A 20,040-nucleotide genomic window follows, 5' to 3' on the forward strand; every position below is an offset into this window, starting at 1 on the left:
TCTTGGATTAGAGAACCAGATGCTGCAAGCATGCCTATGGAGTTATCTCACAGCAGTGGTAATGCTAATGAACCTAAAAAGACATGTGAAGGTACGGAGAATTGCTCCCCTCCAACAATGCCTGCAGGACTGGGGCCTTCAGAGATGAAAGAAATGAAATACACATCAGTTCATTAGGGAAAAACGAAGCATCATTCAAGTATATATTACCATATTTTTTTATCATAGTACAGAGCCAAGTTTACCTAGTTACAGAAGTAGGTCTTATTATATAGAGGTTGTTATTTTAATCAAAGAAGTAAAAAGATCCCTGAAGTTTCAAATAAAGAAAGCTGGCCAAGTCTTCCATTTTTTTATTCATATAAATTCTGTGGACTGTTTATTTTATTTTATTTTTGCTTTCAACCTGTGAACTGTTTGATTTTTGCATGGGAATAGCCAGGATATTGGATCTGGTAAATCTGCTATTCAATATGTTGTTTCCTTTTTTAAAATGGAGTAAATGACAGTAATTTCTTTTCAAAGGAAGGAAGCAGAGCAGCATAGATTAACCGTAGCAATGCACTACCGTGGTGGATTGTAATGAACTCTGGAAAAGCAGGCACAGTGTATCATAGCTCAGGTGAAAGGAAATGTATCCCAAAACTTGTGGCACACCTCATTAATTGGTTACTTCCCCTATGTGTATTTATTCCTAAAGCACTCATTAAGCAAATAGAAATCAGTTTGTTGTCTAGCTATTGAATACTGTAACCAAAGAAAGAATTCAGGGATGAGATCAGTTTGTGTGCTCAGCTTATTACATTATACAGTTGCATTCGGATAATCTTATTTAAAAGTAATGAATGTTATTAAAGAAATCTATGATAAAAGGATTATCACAGAAGAATATTGGGCAGTGAGGGGAAGCATGCTTACATTTTCTCTTAGAGTGAGTTCATGAACGCAGTTCCTTTGTAATATCCAAATGAGCTTTCTTCTGAGAATGTCTCAGTATTGCCAAGTTTTCAGTCTCCATTTGTGGTAAATGAGAGTGGGTCTTCCCAGATTTATCAGGATATTTTTGTTATTTGCAAGTGGGTGGCTTGTGATTTGTTTTGCTATCAGGAGATCTAAATGTGTAATGTATCTAGTTGCAGAATTCTTTTTCTTGCCATCTGCGCTGTGAAATTTTCTCTCTGCCTTGTAAGAAGCTGTTCACTGGGAAGCGATTATGTACAGCTTAGGTTCTAGTGTCTGCTATTGGGAAACTCCCTAAAAAGAGGTGGGGATGTGGGGAAAGTGGGGCTTTTATTCTCTTTCATTTGAAAGTTCTTTTAAAAGAATTTTAATTAGAAACATGACATTTATGGAAAGTAGTCAGTCTGAGCATCCATTTGAAGTACCATTTTGTTTCAAATTTCTGTTAGTTGTGGTGCCTTTATGAAGGAGGTCGTGACCTTTTCTCTGAAATAATACATTTGAATTACTGAACGATAATGAAAACTTTGAGAGTCATATGTAATCAAGAACAGCATTGCTCATTAAAAGGGAAGACTGCAAACAGTTCTACTGCCAACACAAAAACATTAATATGCATTAGTACCTATTAAAACAGTTTGTGCTTTGTTCTGTTAGTATGTTTTTTCCTTCTTTTTCTTTTAACCCCCTCTTCAGGTCAGTCTTCGCTGTTTCCAATGGAAGACGGGTTCTTGGATGACGGACGTGGCGATCAGACTCTGCACAGTGGGTTGGGGTCACCTCACTGCTTCTCCCACCAGAATGGGGAGCGAGTGGAGCGCTATTCCCGGAAGGTCTTTGTTGGTGGGCTGCCCCCAGACATCGATGAAGGTACGCCCCGAAAATCTTACCCAGCAGCTCCTTTTGGCTTAATGGCAGAAAAGCGGTGTGAAAACTTTTGTCTGTTAATTGACTGCAAGAATGTTTTTCTAACTCTACAGAAGAGCTTTGATGTGTCAGTAAGGTTTTGTATATTGCCACTTTTACTCCGTGGCAAACGTGAGATCATTCAGGCTAGTTTTGGCTATGACATTGTTTTGCTGCTGAAGAACAAAACCGTACGTTATCATACGTGTAACTGAAGTTTGCAATATAAGAGGTATAAAAAAGGGGTGGTGGTGCAACAATAAACAAGTAAATATCCCCTGTTGAAAGTCGTAGTACTTTGCAGTCATTTTGTATGCACCAGAAGCTAGTAGTAGGGAAAGGATTTCTAGTAGATTTTTAAGGTGTATGTAACTTAATTCATATGTGAGGTTTATGTATGGTTTCATAGAGGTGATTTTTAGCCATGATCACATCCTGTGGTGTGATCATGTGCGGCTTCTAACATGTGCGTGGTGAGGGTCACAATTGTGGTGAAGCTTTTTTTCATCAGAAAGTTCTGTTTTTTGTGTGCATAGAGCATGACGTAGGGGTGGCTACAAGAACTTCAAGTGTAAATCCACAAAGTTGCTTTTATTTTTTTTTCCAATCACAGAATTATTTTTAATCCCCACTTGTCGTCAGGGAGAGAGCTTGTAATGCACTGCAGTTTGTATTACTGCAGCATGACAACCTGACTGTCACATCCAACATAAAAGCTGCATTTATCCTGTTTAACATAACTTACTCCTTCAGCATTTAAAAGGTCAAGTCTAACATGATGTTTACAAGGGGAAAATCTTATTACAGTTTTTTGTTGTTGTTTGTGTCTTTGTCACTTTTGTTGATTTAAAAACAGATGAGACAAATAGTTCTGTCTGTGTGAAGCTGAGTTATCGAGGCACAAAGCCTTTGCTAAAAGTGTGCTGGGAGGGTAGCTTGAATGTGTCAGAGTTGCTTCACGTCAGCACTCCTCTTGCTAAATGCACGAGTGTGAATTAGAAAAAGGACGATGTAATTTGAAGTGTCTCACACCTGAGTCTGAACTTTTTCTGACTGTAATTCTAAGATGCATTTTATGTAATGTAATTTAAAATGAAATTTGTCTTACTACCGTTCTAGATGAAGATTTGTTACAGGAGTAGAGATGCAATAAGTAATGTTTTCTTTGCTTAATATCTTCATCACCACGTAACCTTGACACACTTCTTTTCCTGGGTGCATTTCGGATGCAGCTGTCAGTACTATGGCTTGTGAGCTGCTATTTCATTAGCAGTGTCATCAGCAGGTATAAGCAGACTGAAAGGAACACAACCAGTAGCACCTTTTCAGATTTCTAACCCCAACACTGTGCTGCTGCAGGAGGGTCTGTAGCACCTTGAGCAGAATTCAGCTAAGCCTTGTGCCAATTTAGATGGCGCTCCAGCAACAGAAAGTTTGTTCCTTTTGTTTCCTTTTTTAATGAAAAATTCTTGTTCAGAGAACTTTAACTGGTGATGGTTCAAATGTCTTTTGTGGAGAAGGGAACAGTCACTTTCAACAAGAATTGTAACTAGAGGACTCCCACAGGACTAGCATATGCACGTTTTTACCAGCAACTTTAGGTGGAAGGCGAATTTGAAATGGATGCAAGAGTTGCTTCTTGCTATAGTTATATGTTGTTTGCCACCTCTGTTGCATAACACTGTTGTGGAAGTTCGCTCTATATTAGGTGGAGGTCCCACTCAGACAGTATTTGCTGCTGATGTCAGTATTTGCATACTGACAAGCAGTATGAACAGGTGTGACTGACTCCTGTGATAGGCTGATCATTTTTCTCCTGTCTTCCTGCATTTTTAAGACCCACTGACAGAGCTGGTTGCTTGCTAGCAAGTCAGCAAGTTGCCTTTAAACTCTTCGTGGCAGAATAGTTGAAGTTGTGTTATGATAGCTGTATAGATTCAGTTTCTGTTTATTAGTGGGTTTGAGATCAACAGTAAAAGATGGATCTTTGAACTGTCTTGTTTTGTAACATGTGTTCTGACTTGTCCTGAAGATGCCCCATCAGCTAGTAAGCACTTCTATGATTTGGTAAACCATTAGGACTACAGCATGTTTGTTTATGTAGTGAAGCTAAATGAAGTTTGTGATTTTCAACTGTCTTGCAGTCAACTGATTTTAATTTCAGTTCATGCCTTTTTCCTCTCTGTGTAGATGAGATCACTGCTAGCTTTCGTCGCTTTGGACCTTTGATTGTAGACTGGCCACACAAGGCAGAAAGCAAATCTTATTTTCCTCCTAAGGGTAAATATCTGATAATGGTATCATTGTTCTAGAATTCATTTTTCTTGATAAGGCTCAACTTCAAAAGAGACTTTTGTGGTGATGACCAAAGTTTGTGAGAAAGAATGATGAATCCTTGGGCTATAAACTGATTTTAGAATGGGCTTTGCAATTATTCTGCACTAAAACAATTATTCCCTAACAACTTCCTGTTGTTACTTTATTTGGTTTTCCTTTTCTTTCTTTCTTCTTTTTTTTTTTTCTCCTGTTGTTCCTCATTCTGCTTTACTTGCTTTTGTAATAATAATCAAGGCTAGTTTTCTGTAAAGCAGCTAAATACTGTTCACAGATGCTGGAGAGTACTAGCACCTTATATTAACAGCCGTGCTGGGAAGCATGCCTCCACAGCTGTGGCTTTTGTTCAGTTCTTACTACTGGCTTTTCTTTTTCAAAGGAAATGGAGAGAATGTGTTGATCAGCAGTCTCCCTCCCTTCTTTCCTTCGTGACTGTGAGAGGGCTTGCAGGAAGTTCAGATGGGAAGGTGCGAGGGCATCTTGAAGTTTGTCCTTTGTCATACAGTAGCATGATGACACGGTGCCAAGCATAATTTTGGGTTAAGTTACTGTACTAAAAGGTGAATAGAGGAAAGAAATTATGTGCTTGTTTTCCCTTTTGGTAGGATACGCATTTTTGCTGTTCCAAGATGAAAGCTCTGTGCAGGCACTGATTGATGCATGTATTGAAGAAGACGGAAAGCTCTATCTTTGTGTTTCCAGCCCCACTATCAAAGACAAACCGGTAGGTAGAATTTTCAAGGCCTGCACAATTCTTGTATGATAACCAGAAATTGTACTCTTCAGGTTTTCCCTGTCTCTTTTGTTTTTCCTGTCTTCAGAATGCTAATGTTTAAATTTCCCCAAATTGCCAAATTAAGTTTTCAGAAAGATGAATAACATATTTTTAAAGTAGGCATCAGGAAGTGTTGAAGTCTAGTTACAATTCTCAGTTTCGTTAGAAAAAGGTTTGCTGAATTTCACCTTTGATGTAATAAATCTATTTTCAGGCAGGTATTTTGTCCTTCTTATGCAATAAAATTGTAATATTATCTGTAGTGTTGCATGCAACCTGTTTTGACAGAGACAAATAGAAAAAGCATAATATGGCACAGAACTGTACATTATTAATATAAATGACTCTGTGACTGATGCAAGTCTGTTAATAGCTGGGAGACTTCTGTCATATTCTTGCACTTCAAATTCAGCCAGCAGTAGGTAAATATAAAGCTGCTAGTTTGTCACAGTAAATAAACACACACATTTGAGCCTGTTCCATTGAGATAACACTGGTCTGGTGCTTACACTTGCCTAGACCAACTCGAATAGTGAAGATATGTGTGCAGTAGTGTGGTTCACACAGCACCGTTTGGCCACGATTAAGTAAATGCGTAAGTAGGGGGTGAGGTTTTTTTTCCCAGAAATGTGGGTAACAAGGAAGTGGTGAAATTTGGTACAATCAAGTGGAGCTTATTAACGTTTCGTTTTGGGAAATGATTGCTGAATAGGGAGTTAAAAATAGTGTAGTTTAGGAGGCTTTCTACTTTGTAGAATACTGTTTTAAGTTATATTACTGATATACCTTGAATTGTGAATGGTTAAAAAAAAAAGGCTTTTTGTCCGTAGGTTCAGATCCGGCCTTGGAACCTTAGTGATAGTGATTTTGTTATGGATGGTTCACAGCCTCTTGACCCACGAAAAACCATTTTTGTTGGTGGTGTTCCTCGGCCTTTACGAGCAGGTACACTGCGTGTTCCGCAGCACTGGGCATGTTGAATATGCAGTCTGATTTGGGGAGCAAGGGGGGAGAGAAGTTACTTCAGCAAATGAACTATGAAGTGTTCCTGACACTTGCAGTGGGGCACATGGATACAAATGAACTGTTGCATTGGATGCTTTTAGAGGGGGAGAAAAAATAACCAAGCCTACACTGTTTCATTTTCCTTTCTGGTTTAGTGGAACTTGCAATGATAATGGATCGACTCTATGGAGGGGTGTGCTATGCTGGAATTGACACAGACCCTGAGCTGAAGTACCCAAAAGGAGCTGGGCGGGTTGCATTTTCTAATCAACAGAGTTACATAGCTGCTATCAGCGCTCGCTTTGTTCAGCTGCAGCATGGAGAGATAGATAAACGGGTAAGGTCTTCAAGTGTATTCTATTTTTTTTCAGTGCCTTCTCTAGAAATGGCTTTCCATGTAAATGTGTGTCATTGTGAAGACTGTAAATGTTGTATCGGATGCGTTGTATATTTAAGGCTAGATTGTGCCACTAAGATACAACACAGAATAAAAATGATGGAGTGGTGCAAAACTATTTCTTCTGGAACGTGGGAGGCAACTGTGAAGCTGACTTTCTCAAATTGCTTAGCATAATGGGAAGCATGTCAGCTGCCTTGCCCTTTTATAAGAATATTACACTCGTCATGTACTCCCACTGCAAGGATTTGCACTTGTAGTGTTTGTATAATGTCAGGGAGGAGGGTATCTGCTAAGGGTGGAGCGGTTTTTACTCCTGTTCTGCATCTTAGTAGAGAATGGGCAGAATGTAGCTCTGCTGTTATGCGTTGTATGCTGAGTGGTTCTGAAGAACATCAAGTAATGCATTGTGAACTCTTCAGCAGGCATTACAGCCTCACAGTCATCCTGCTCGTCTTATGTAAAAGCTGCCCAGTTAATTGATTCAGTGATAATCTATAAGTATTTATTGCTTAATTTGTTAACATAAATTAAAGAAATATGTTGACAACATCTGTAATTTGCTAGTGTCTGCCCTCATCTATATCCAATGTGACTTTGTCCATTGCAATGATCTTTGGGCCTCAATTTTGAGAAACTGAGATCTCTATATCTATTGTTCTCACTGGTGCTTTGTCTCTGAATTTTCCTTACATGACTGTCACTATTTATTTCAATTTTAGTATCACTACAGAAGAAACCCCCAAACTTGGCTGATGAGCTGATTATCATTTCACTTCTCCCTTGGCTATAAAGCTTGGGTAGAACAACTGTTTGTCTCAGGGCTTGTGAGATGGAATGTCTTTGTTCTGATCTTGGCTCTGAAATAAGTTCTGTATGGCTTTGAACAAATAATTTGGGCTGCCCTTGTGCAACTTCTGCTTGCATAAGCAGACATTTGGGTGAATAGGTCCATTGAAGCTGTCGGGACTAGAAATTTAAGTAATTGTGAACTCTGGCAAGTATTCTGCAATCTGTTTCCCCTTCCTTCTCTCCTCCTCTGTATTTCCCCATTTTATGTGTTCAGAAAAGCCATGGGGAGATAAATGTTCAGAGAATTCGTTATAAGAGCGTTTGGTTGCATAAAAGATACAAAAAGGCAACAATGGAAATAATGCTTTTTATTAATTACTTGCTATTTGTTTTGTTGTTGTTTTTTTTTTTTTTCTCTAATTAACTTTTTCTGTACAAATAAAAACGAAAGTAATAACAAGAAGGGATTTCCTGTAAAATTAGGCAAGGAGGTGCTGCTGATAGATGTGCCTTCAGAGAGGTAGTGCAAGGTAAATGCTCAGTGGCCTGCAGAGCCCACTGCTACTGAGCTTCTGCTGTGTGCTGCCACCCTAAGTGTGCCTGATGAAGTTGCTGTACTTTAAGGTACTTCCACGTAGCCAGCACAGGTAAGAAATGCAGGCCATGTTGGTCCTGTGCACTATAGCACACACTGAATAAATGTGTTGAGGACTCTGACTCATACCTGTGGTTTATAGTCTTGTACAGAAACCAGGGGTGCAGTAACAGGCTAAAGCAAGCAGAGGTATAATTACCTGTGCTGTAGTGTGGCCTTTAGGTTGCAGCCTAAGCCAGCCTCTGAACACATATATTCAAGCACAGTAAAGCTGCAGAGCTGCCATGTTAAGGAGGTCAGCACAGCATAGCTGTATTTTGTCCTCTTAGCTCACCACTGAGCACCCAACCTCCAACTGCTTAGCAAAATAGATGACAAAGGGAGAAAGTGAAGTCTCCTTCTCTTCAGTCTTCTGCTGCTCTTTTGTAAATCTGATCTTCTGAGGTGGTGTGGAGGAGAGCTTGAGAAACATTATCAATGGGAGAGGAGAAAAAGAAGGAGGGAAAAGGCTGCTGTATTGTCTCTCAAGTAGTTTGTAAGCACAAATGACATGAACCTACTGCAGTGTCTCCTCTGGAGCCTCTTAGGATTGGGTGAGTTCAAAATGCTATGTGAATGTGAATCAGCTGGCATACAGCTGAGATTTGTGAGTTGAAGAAGGAGCCATCCCTAAGCAGATGCAGAAATAGCAGGACGACATAGAGACACCAGTTGCTGTCTGGATATTTGGGAATGGTTGTGAAAATGCCTGATGGCACAGGCTCCTCCCTTAGGGAGGGCTCACAAACACTATCAGGACAGGAACTTGTTTGTATGCTTCTTTAAGGTGAGGTTTAAGGTTTGTTGTTGTGCTTCTGATGGACCTTTCATAGTCCTAGGGAGTGAAGGAACAGGAGCAGAGGTGGTTATTGGTTATGAGGTGAAACCCAGCCTGTAAGGGATGGCAATGCTATTTGAACACGTAGGCATGTCTAAACGAGCTGTACTCCAGCCAGCTTGTATACTGAGAGCAGCGAGCTTCGCCTTCCTGTCACACAGTCAGCATTCTGCACTGTGGGCAGGGGTTTGTTCTTGGTATGCAAATGCCTAGATTAAAAGCTAGTAGCCTGCAGATGTTGAAGCGTAGATGTATCCTTGTAGCACCAGCTGGTAAGTTCCTGTGAGTCATTATCAATTAAGAACTTAAATGTTTCTTCTTTCTTGTCTGCTGCTCATCTGGCCCTTCATGCCAACTAAGTAGATGGTCATCAGTCCCATTTTAAGCCTCGTATTTGATACCAGCAAGAGTAGGTGGGTCTCTTTCTGCTGAGTGGACGAAGCCACAGAAAAAGAGAACAGAGATGTGCTGTTTATTGAAGATAATGATTTTTTTTTTTAAAGCCGGGGATTCAGACATTGAAATTTGCAAATTGCTTTTAATCTGCACGCAGTGTTGTGTAAACAGTTGACGTTCCTACCTGAGCTTGGTTGTGCATCACGCTGCTTAAAAATAAATCCCCAGAATTCTCCAGCGTTCTGATGTGAATCTGTGTGTATCAGTTCTACAGCCACATGTTGATTGTTCCTTTCTGCAAGCAAATGACAGCTTATGTGAAACTGTTGATGCTGAGCATTGGATTCTGTGGTGGTTTTTGAAGGATCAAGGAATGCAGCGGGAACAAGATTGTTCTCGCATTAAGCGCCTATGAGTTTTGGCATTTACTTCTTGTCTGTGTTGTTCCCTGCTAGAATGCAAATAGTATATGTTGTGGAATTGTCTTCATCTGCATTGTAATTAAGAATTGTAAACTTTCTTCTCATTTTCTGTACGCAGGTGGAAGTTAAGCCATATGTCTTGGACGATCAGCTTTGTGATGAATGTCAGGGGGCCCGTTGCGGTGGAAAATTTGCTCCATTTTTCTGTGCTAATGTTACCTGTCTGCAGTATTACTGTGAATATTGCTGGGCTGCTATCCATTCACGCGCTGGCAGGGAATTCCACAAGCCCCTGGTGAAGGAGGGAGGAGATCGCCCAAGACATATTTCATTCCGCTGGAACTAAATGATCGCTGCAGCGCTCATATGCAGGCCTCAAATTAAGTGCACTCTTCTGTTATCCTGATTGTCCCTACCCACCCTGCCCTTTCTCTTATTCAAGATAGCATGTCCTTTTTGTAGTAGTCTGTAATTTAACAATAGTATAATGAAAGAATGACCTATAATATGGGTATTTTGTAGAACCTTGTCATTGAAAACTGTATTGGGAACTCCTTTTCGTATTGATAACATGTTGCAAGTGAGTTGCATTCTCTTGTCTTTACTAGGGAGAGAACACTTAATTTCATGCAACATTTTCTTAGAGGAGAGAAAAATATTAAGAAAAGAGAATTGAAACAATAGAGTATTTTGGTTTTTTAATTAAATTATTGTTAATAAAGAACATAAGAATACTTTTATTAAAATAACCGTGTAACAATAACACTATAAGTCTGTTCTGACACTTTTCCCCAGGGAAGCCTGTTTTTGCCTCTCGTTTTGTTTTGACTTTGGATTTTTCCAGCAACAGCTGAAGTTAGCGTTTACCTATCAACAGGAAAGAGCATGTTTAAAGCAACAAAAATGCATGAGTAAAGTTGAAGCAGCGTTTTAATAATGATAGTTCTTTCTTTCTTTCCTTCTTTCTTTCTTTAATCTTTTCAGGGTTTTGAGGCTGAAATTTTTGCTCGGTGTTTATCTGACCTTGCCTCTGACTACCACCCACATCCAAATTAGTAATGAGATAGGCAGAGCTTACTATATTTTCATCAAAATTATTACATTTTAAGAATTCCTGAATGTAAAAGTTGAGTAAAGTTACTACTGAGGGGGGAGTGCACTTTTTTTTCCTTTGTGTTTAAGAGAATTCAATTGTCTGGTTACAGCCCTAGAAGTCCAACCAAAGCTAGAGTAATGACAACTAGTTAACTGGCGTTTCCTCTCCTGAAGGATAAATATATAGATTTTATTTTTGATGGCTATATATAACTCTATATCCTAATGTACTAACATTCATCAGGGGCCAGCCTTTGCTCTCCATTTTGACATGAAAAACTAGAAAACCTTAAGATACCTCAAGGATATCACTGATTTTTACTGAAGTTTTGATATTCCAGTGTGTCACACAAAGTAAAATCGGCTGCTTACTGGTTTCCCATCATGGATGTAAAGTTAGTTTTGAATACTCTCTAACTTAGTTGTAACAGAAGGCATGAACCTCCATAGTTTCCAGGTCTTGTTTTGCACTGTTTTGTGCATGAAACAGTGCAAGCATGCATATGCCTTTCTTACTCTTCTTGTAGAAAGAATCCCAGCTAAAATTCCTCTTCTTCAGAACTTAATATGGAAAAATAGAGAAACACAGGTATTTGAAGTGCCAACATTGCTAAGTTAATGCCTGCTTTATTATAAACAAATTCTACCTTGAGAAGCATTAACACAGTACATGTTAATGGAATGATAAAGAGTGGGTGCAGGGGTTTAGTTTGAAATGGCTGAATGAAGGAGTAGTTCTGAACATTATTTTTTCTTACTTTTGAACTAAAGCCCCGGCCAACTTCTGAAACTACTCTTTAGCAGTGTGCAACCAAACAGGTTCAGTGGCAATCTTCTAAACCGCCCGACTGGCGTGGTACCATCCTAGATTCTCTCAGACCAAAGACTTGCCTCAGCACTGCTTGGGAAACATCTGCTGCGCCGAAAGCGTTTGCCGGCCCCCTCATCCTGTCCCCCAGCCCAGATTATCTTTATGAGAAGCAGTTTTTATTTTCAATACAGGCTTTAATGAACCTTCTCGAGTTCCAAAGGTCAAAATGGAGACATTTGCTGTCTATTAGTCAAGTATAGAAAGGGAGCTGCTTTTAATGAAATCCCTGAAAATATTGACAACAGTGATGCAAATGCAGAGTGCTCTTGTGTAGATTGTCAGGGACTTTTTTTTCTCTGAAGTACATAATTAGAGTTGGAATGTTCCTTTAATTTTTTTAATGCTTGTAGGTGGCTTGGGGTGTGCTATTGTGCCGATCCTACCCAGTAAACAGGTGAGATGGGTTACCATTACGAGAAATAACACTGTTTGAGAACTAGCTTTGAATAATAATTTTCCCTTTGTACATGACCTGCTGAATTTCGGTACAGTGTTTTTGTAGCTAACTTATTTTGTCATGCACATAATGTATATTTGTTATGCACTACTTTTGTATATCTTGTTTTTCCAACAGTGAGCATTTTTAGGCACACTTTTCACTGACGGGATATCTCTTTATGCAATACCTCAATTTTTCATATTGCAAAGAGTAGCTTTTTGTACTTTTATTACTGAGAGATCTTCATATACTTCATTTTTTAATATAAATAATTTTAATAAATTTTATTTTCTTATATTCTGCTTTTTATACATTTCAGTGCTCTGCATACATTTTGAATTATGGATGTTGTGCACTGGCAATGCTATTTTAGAATCTGCAGAGAAAAGAAAGCATGTTGCTTAAACATCTTAGCCCAGCACCAGGTATTTGGTGTACATATAATTTAAGAAATAGTATATGTAAAGTTGAGAATTAAAGAAGAAAAGCATGAAAGTGACAAATGACACTGTCTTTAGACCCTGAAATTTAAATGCATAAGTATAGCGTAGGATTTAAAAGCAAAGAAACATCAAAATTGTCTACCGCTTCTTACTGAGTTTTTAAAGATGATACACAAATGCAGACGTTTTTGGTGAATGTTTAGCCATTTTTAATATTAATACAGAATCGGTGTTAGGTGTTTGATGCAGAAATGTGTCTACTCTTTTAAATTATATTTAAAGAATAAAAGAGAGCCTGCTAGGTGGCGGGCGCGTAATGTTAGTATGCATGACTAATGTAAGAAGTTGTTATTCTACTAATATTCACTTGTGATTGTGTGACAAGCGTGTTTACAGATTATTTGGTTACACTTCGATTTACAGGGCATAAACAATTATAGGCATTACTCTGTACTTAAGTAGTGACGGCACGTCCTTCTGATTACATGGGATTTGTAGTTGGGGTTACCGTGTAGCTCCAAACATAATTAACATGTAATTAGTTTACCGGTCTTAGGGTATCACTTCGATTTGCAAGGGGTTGATGAGCATGTAGTTTTATCACACTAGCATGGCACCGGCCATGTATTTACAGTGTAGTTACAGAGTAATTACATGGTTATTTTTGCAATGTAAAATAAAGTGTTTCTGATTATTTTGTATGTAAAGGAACCCCACTGCCCCGTGCTTTTTGGTATAGTATCTACTTCTCCATACACAGACCTCTGCAGAATGCAAATTTAAAACTTGCAGTGAATGAATTTAGCGTTTTCTAAGGATGCTGTTGGAAAGACTTGATAATTCACCCCTTTTGTTTTTAGAGGAGTTGAAACCTTCTGTTAAAAGGTGATTTAAAACTTGAATGTGATGAATTGTGGCAAGTTAACTTCAAGTTATGTGCAATACCTATTTCAGACTTCTGGAAGATCTTTGCAGTGTAATTCTTTGTTTTTAATTGCAGACATTTAAAAATGTCATTTTCTACTGTTCTAGTAAATCCTCTTTCTTGCTGGCGTTTCTAAAGAAAAGAATCAGAAATCGATCTTTCTACTAATGTAAATTTGAGATTATTTTTAAAAAAAAATGGAATAAAAGGTTTTGGTCATTTGCTTTATTTTATTATTTTAAAGCTACTGTGATAGCATTGTAAGAATTGGGACAATATTGTATTCAACTGTTTTATTTTTTATATTTTTAAATCTTAAAGTATAATTAGTTTTTATAATTTTCATCAGATTTTTTTGTTATATTTTTTGGAAGTGAAACTTTTAGCAAGTGGGTGTCTAGTTTTTACTAATCCCTAATATGTTTTTCCCCCCAATGTATTGCTCATATTATCAGAAGGAAAAGTTATTTAAGTATGTCAGTTAATTGTACTACTTGGCTGAATTTCCATATAGTTTTTACTGTGTATGGGGAGGTTGTAGTATTTATTATAGCATTTTAAATAAGGGTAATTCATTTTTTATTAAAGTCATTTTCACGTTTAAGTTCATATTTTTGTATGTTCTACTCTAAGTTATATAACACAAGTTACTTTTTTTAAAGAGTTCATTTGTTGAAGTGCTAGTGAAAATTAATGTTATTAAATAGTTTGCAAATGACTATTTATACCAGTATGCATATAATTTTTAAATATTTGTAATGTGAGATGTTGAATGAATAAAACTTTTAACTCAATGCTTCTCCTTAACCTCTTTTTTTTGAGCTTTCAGTGGATAAATATTCCTTTGTGACTGCAGCTCCTGGGGCTCGGGAGGTGATGCTGATGAAGTGGGCACATGTCTGACTGTATATGTGTGAAGTTCTGCGGTCCTGTTCTGGTCAGAACACTGAGCATGGTTTTGTGGAGGTGTGTGAGAGGCTGTAACCACTGGAGAGATGCTGAGTGCCCTGAACAGTGCATTAAAGCACCGCAAGATAAATGTGCAGTGCAGCAGAAACTGGAAGGGCGATGTCTGGAGGGCTGTAGAACTGCTGTTGGTTGAATCAGACTGCAAGAAGATCCATTCTTTCTGCTTACATGCAGATGTTGTCTTTAGGGAATGTTGAATGCTAACTACTTAATTTTGTGGATTTGTTGCTTGCTGAGGATTTGGTGCTTGTTGAGTAATCTTATATATCTCTGGAAAAACCTTTCAGCAGCTTCAGCACTGCTGTTTCTATTTTTTTTCGCAGCAATAAGAGTATCAACCTAGCCAGGAATTGCATCATTTCTTTCTGCTCTCTGCTTCCAATTCATAGGGTCAAAAGACAACCACCATGCAGCTGAGAAATCAAGCTAACTGAGTGGGTGACGTGTTTAATGAGAAGGATACCGCCGAGGCGCATGCAATGCATAACATAAGTCAGAAACCACCTTGCAGCTGGGACAAAAAGATAACCAGGCGAGGACCTGTCCAAGCATGGCACAGACAGACAAGGATCGCTTTTCACTTGTCTCGCAGTTGTGATCTGATATTCCCTGAAGGAATAAGTCTGGAATTTTAAAGAACGTCCTTAGATGAGGTTGCTAGAGTCGGCATTAATTTAAAATACCTGATCTTGAGATGTCTAAGGAGTCTTGTGAAGGGTTGCCACCTACTATATCTGCTCTTCAGAAGCTATCCTTAGTGGCTAGGAGATCCAGATTTATTTCTGTTTGTTTTCTAGATTTTGATACGAGTAGCATTGCACTGATGACCAGTGCTTTGTCATTGGCATCTGGGCTACTAATCTCTTGTGCCTGAGTTTGAGGAATGGTGTTGTAAATGTTTTATAGATTGTTGAGTGTAATTATTTCCATGGGCACTTCAGAAAATGCAGAATTGAGCTGTAATGGGATTAGTTCTGCAAGGTGCTAATCACTTGAATTCCCATTGGCTTCGGATGATGCAAACTTAGAAGCTAATGCCTTTTTAACAAGAAAAGAATTGCTGGTGACTCCATGCGTATATTTTCAATCCTTTGAAACAGCTATTTTAAAATAATCATAAAATTGCTGGTAAACTTTGGAAAAATAAAGAGGCTGGAGATGGGAAGTCTGCTTGGCAAATGATGAATTCCACGTTGTTGCATTTTGCACCAGACATAGTATTGGCTGGTAAGGGAAGTATCTCTCCATTCTCTGTGTTGGTATTGCTAGGAAATAGTTACAGGTTGGCCTCTCCCAGTGTGATAACGACTTCTTGACATTGCTTTCAAGTGCAGAGTGGTCTTCTAGAAAGCATGTGCTTATCAGTGCTTTGTCTGATAATGGTTTCTAACAAGTAGGATGGAGTTGAAGTTTGGTCCTGCAGTGTGGGCTTTCTAATGGTGGTAGAACGACTGGTGTCTTCCACAGGCAAGGCACTCCCACACTCGTTTGAGTTCACAAGTGCTTATCAAGATGAAGCCTGATTGGTGTGTAAATTAATTAAGAGCTTTTCCCCTCTGGAGACTGCAGAATACTTTGTGAACATTTGCCTATGTAATGAGATTTAATTTATTAGAGTCTAAAAAAAAAATCACCTCAATAAGGTGAAATACCAGAAGTCTGGGGTGTTCCAAACTGAAAATAATCACCTTTTTAGCAACGGTCTTGGCTGGTTCTGAATTGCTGAGAAGAACATTCTAGGAAAGATAATATATCAAATCTCTTTTGGGTTTCAGTTTGTCCTGAAACTATAAATAAATGCTCCAAGCTGACTCCAGAAGGTGGAGGTTTGCCTGCGGGGTAGAATTTCAGAATTTCCACAGTACATGAATCTCAAATATTTTCTTTCAGCACAAACTGTTCGTTGAGCACAGGCAGCCACCAGCTTTCTCTAGGGTGCTGCTTTCACTAAATGAACTGCTACATTCCGTATCAGTGAAGGAACTCAGTTTGGGTGGAGATGGATAAAACCCATCTAGGACGGAGCTAAAGGCTAAGGTACATTTTAAAGTGAGTCTCCTGGCTGTCAAGTTCGTGTCAGACAGTTTCTACTGTCTGTCCTGGTTCTCCAGCTGCTGTTTATTCAGCGCAATGAAAGCCTGCTCAGCCACAGTCCAAAATGCACATTGCTAGCCTACAGGAAATCTAAGACAAATAATAGCCTTAGAAAGGGTAGATGTGGAAAAAAACACTGACATCTCTTCCTCTGCGTAAAATAAGCTGATTCAGTCTGCCAGTATGAAAAACAGCCTCTGGGATAAGAATATACTTGCAGCTGTCTTCCCAGTCATAGAAATTGAAGGGGTGTAGAGAGGCTGAATCAGTGCTCCCAAGGTGTTATTGTTATTATCTCCCTAAGATGGAGAGAAGGTCATTCTGAAACTTGGTGATTTCATTAGTGCTATCAGGTATTGCCTGCTTTCACGACACCTAAACTCTAATTTGCTGACTTTTCGTATGGCTTGTCAGAAGTTTTTTCATTGTGAGTGCTTATTAATTTGGATGTGATTATTACTAAAGGAAGCTCTCTCAGTTGTCTTGTTTAGGGCACTTGGGAAACCACAGTGTGGTACTATTCTGTTTGGGGTCCCTCACAGAATTTGAGAACTTTGAAAAGTTCTCAGTCCTCTTTGTATCTATATGTAGTGGAAATGCAAAGCCTGAAGCAGTGATTGAGCACCTGGTGGGAAGGCAGGACCAACCCAGGGGAGCTCAGGTGCATGCAATGTAGCTGAATGACCGGAAGGGATGGAGCCAGGGTCAATCCCCTTCCCAGACCTCAGTTAAGTGTTGGCAGTGGAGGTGAGGAAATCTTTTGCTGGAGATCCCTGCCTACCTGAGGCCTTACAAAGGTAAGCGGTTCTTTTCCTTCATTTCTCCACTCATGGCTACTGTATTTGGGCTCATTCTCATTTGTTGCAGCCAAAGGCTTTGCCACCCTGCTATTATTGCAGCACTTTCCATCCCATTATAGCATTACACTATAACATATGGAACTAGATAAAAATTGTTTTTGATCGTGTTTTTCTTCCTCGGAGTTAATTTTGGTGAGTGGTGAAAACTGAAATTAAATCCTCTGAGCACAGCACCATGAGAACACTTTTTGGTTTTGCATTAGTTCTGGTTCTTTTCGTGCCAGTGAGAAGTGTTGATTTTGCTTGTGTGATGGGCTGTGTAGATGCAGTTCACACTCACTGCGTGCCTTAGTAACTTTGAACACAGTGTTGTGATCTGGAGGATACCAATTCACACACACAGCAAGGCATTACAAAAAAAGGTCTACCGACTTTCTCTGGTCCAACATTTCAGAGAACTTTTTTTTTTTTCAACCAAAATTGCCATCTCTCACTGCTTTTGACTCATGAGCCAGGACCAGTTTGCTTAGTGATCTCTGATGCCTTGATATGCATGTGAAAGCATTAAGTTGTCTGTTTAGCAAAGTGTTGTTTTTCAAGACAATCCTTGTCACTTTAAGCACGTACCCGGTACTGGTTTGTGTATGGAGTATATTCCTGCCAAGCATTTCTGAACTTTCTTTCAGTGAGTTAAATGTGATTTTTAGGTATTTGAGGAACATTATTACTGTAAGCAGCAGGCAGTAGCCCCCAACTTTGCTGTATGGAGCCAGCTGTTCACAGGCAGATGCTGCTCAGTACACACTGCCACAATCAACTCAGTTCTTCAGTTAGTAGCAAGGAAATTTGCTCATGGGTTGCTTATACAGAGCGATGTCTCTGGAGGAATCTGATGGCAGAACAAAGCAGCCACTGCTTCAGTTTTCTGTGCAGAGATGGCAGTCCCTGCAGACAGAGGCCCTGCTCTGTTCCTTTCCTGGCAGCATCCTCGAGTTTTTGGGAATAGGAAGGGAGTAAACTGGAACAGTTCTGCTAAGGCCCAACTACCGTTACAAAGCAGACCTCCTGCTAAAGAGAATGTTCAGTGATATTTATACTGCAGGTAGGTAAGACTGTCTTGTGTGTGCAGACAAGTGCATTGGTGGTTATGCTGGGTTGTAGGCATGCTTTGGGCTGATATTTTGTTGGATGTCTGAAGCTAAGAAAGCACGAGTTTCTGTGCTGTAACAGATGGACTTGGAAGACCTTGGATACTTCTAAATTTGGAGGAAGATTTATTGCTTTTTGCTTTTTATGTGCACTACTGAGCCAGTATTCTTAAATGGTGTGAGAAGACAACCTGCAGTTCTGTCTCAGGTAGGACTAAGCTTCCATCTGTTTGCTCACACAGGGCCCTACTGCACATTGCCCAGAACTAGAATTGTAACATTTACTACTATGATGCCTGCAGCCTTTGGAAGAGCCGTGGGAAAGTTTTCATCTCTCTCCTTTGGAAACAAAGGATGCCATCATTAAATGACAGTAGTTTGCACACTGACATGGAAAAGTGAAGTCAGAGAAACAGAAGTCCTAACCTGCCTTTTGTGATAACCTCTGGACAGCACGTCTTTCCCAGAAAGAATTCCCTTCAATTCTTGTGTTAGCAGCAATTTTTTTTTTCCCTTTTTAGCCCCTCCCCCCCCCACCCCCCCCCATGTTTTTGTTTCAGATTGGGAATTTTGTTCAAATACCTTAACACAAAATTCTTCTAAACCAAAGGCTTTAGTCTTGTTGACTTGGCTTTTGGTTATAAGGCCTATGGATCTTCTCAGTGACTTGAAAATCTCTCAAGGGGGACTCAGGCTTTTATGTAACAAACTTAGTTTATAGTCTGCTAAATAATTTTATCTGCAGCATGAATAAATGGGGAAACATGCCTCCCCTTATGTGTGGTGTGGATGAAGTGATTCCCACGTGTACGGTTTGTAAGGCAACAATCTGAGATACGTGGGTTCATTAATATGAAGTGCAGGTGTGTTGAAATGGCAGCTGGCCATTTTACATCTCTGCTGCACTGGTTTGTCGCTTCCATAATTAACTGTGAGATATGTTGTGAATTAAGAAATGCTACAAGTAAGCAAAAACTGCAGGCATAATGCCTTGCTTGCATTTACCAGAAGCGGTGAGTTTTGTTTTGATGATGATTCCCAGTTATACTAATAAATGTTCTCCAGTGAGCATGTTCTGTAAATTCACCACGTTCTGATGGAATACCTCACTCTAGCAATTCCTATCAAGTTTTCTGTGAGAATGACAGAGATACAGTAATTGTTTGTGCTGCTGTTGAGGATATAATTAACAAGGTTTGACTGGAGCTGTTCTCAGAATTAGCATATTTTTCACAAAAAAAACCTCTTAACAGTGTTAAAATTTGTATTTCAGATGAATTCATGATTTGATCAGGTTAATATTTAATTAGCAACCTGTCTTGCCAGAATTATGTTGAATAATTCCTTGTAGTGCACTGCAGAGGATCCTCACAGAAGAACAATTCTCAAACAAGAGCAAGTTTTGTTTTTGCAGGGCAGTGACACGAGATACATCGCTAGAAGTGCACGCAGCAATGCCCTTCCTGGTTGGCTCCTTCCTTCCTTCCTGGCATAAACTGAAAGGCGTGCCACCACCAAACCTATCTAATTTTAAAATGGTATTTGAGGTTAGCAGAAGATGATGCATGCTTGGCCGAAGTAAAACCGAAACAATAGAATTCAGGAAACAATGCAAGTTCTGAGCTGGAGAGGCTGACATTAGAATACAAAGCAAGCAGTGTGATGAGGTGCAGGCTGAGAGTTACTGCTCTATTTTTACCTTCGCAGCTGAAGATGTGGTGAAAAGCTGAGCTGTTTGTTCACAGCAACAAGTAGCAAACCAGTGGCTGGCTGCTGGTCTGGTCACACTGGGAAGGA

General features: G+C 39.3%; 1 protein-coding gene across 1 annotated transcript in view; it reads left to right on the forward strand.

The window, feature by feature from the left end:
• Positions 1-14,026, forward strand: part of CPEB4 (cytoplasmic polyadenylation element binding protein 4) — a 37,115-nt gene extending 23,089 nt beyond the window's left edge. The window contains exons 3-8 of the mRNA XM_042826067.1: positions 1,657-1,830; positions 4,057-4,146; positions 4,806-4,924; positions 5,806-5,920; positions 6,136-6,317; positions 9,578-14,026. Of these exons, the coding sequence (XP_042682001.1) occupies positions 1,657-1,830; positions 4,057-4,146; positions 4,806-4,924; positions 5,806-5,920; positions 6,136-6,317; positions 9,578-9,805 (908 nt within the window). The 3' untranslated portion in view covers positions 9,806-14,026. The remainder of the gene's footprint in view (positions 1-1,656; positions 1,831-4,056; positions 4,147-4,805; positions 4,925-5,805; positions 5,921-6,135; positions 6,318-9,577) is intronic.
• Positions 14,027-20,040: the final 6,014 nt, after the last annotated feature.

Source organism: Centrocercus urophasianus, unplaced genomic scaffold, assembly GCF_019232065.1.
Source record: "Centrocercus urophasianus isolate 14NV4802_14NV808 unplaced genomic scaffold, USGS_Curo_1.0 seq_26, whole genome shotgun sequence".
In the NCBI taxonomy this organism is placed as follows: Eukaryota; Metazoa; Chordata; class Aves; order Galliformes; family Phasianidae; genus Centrocercus; species Centrocercus urophasianus.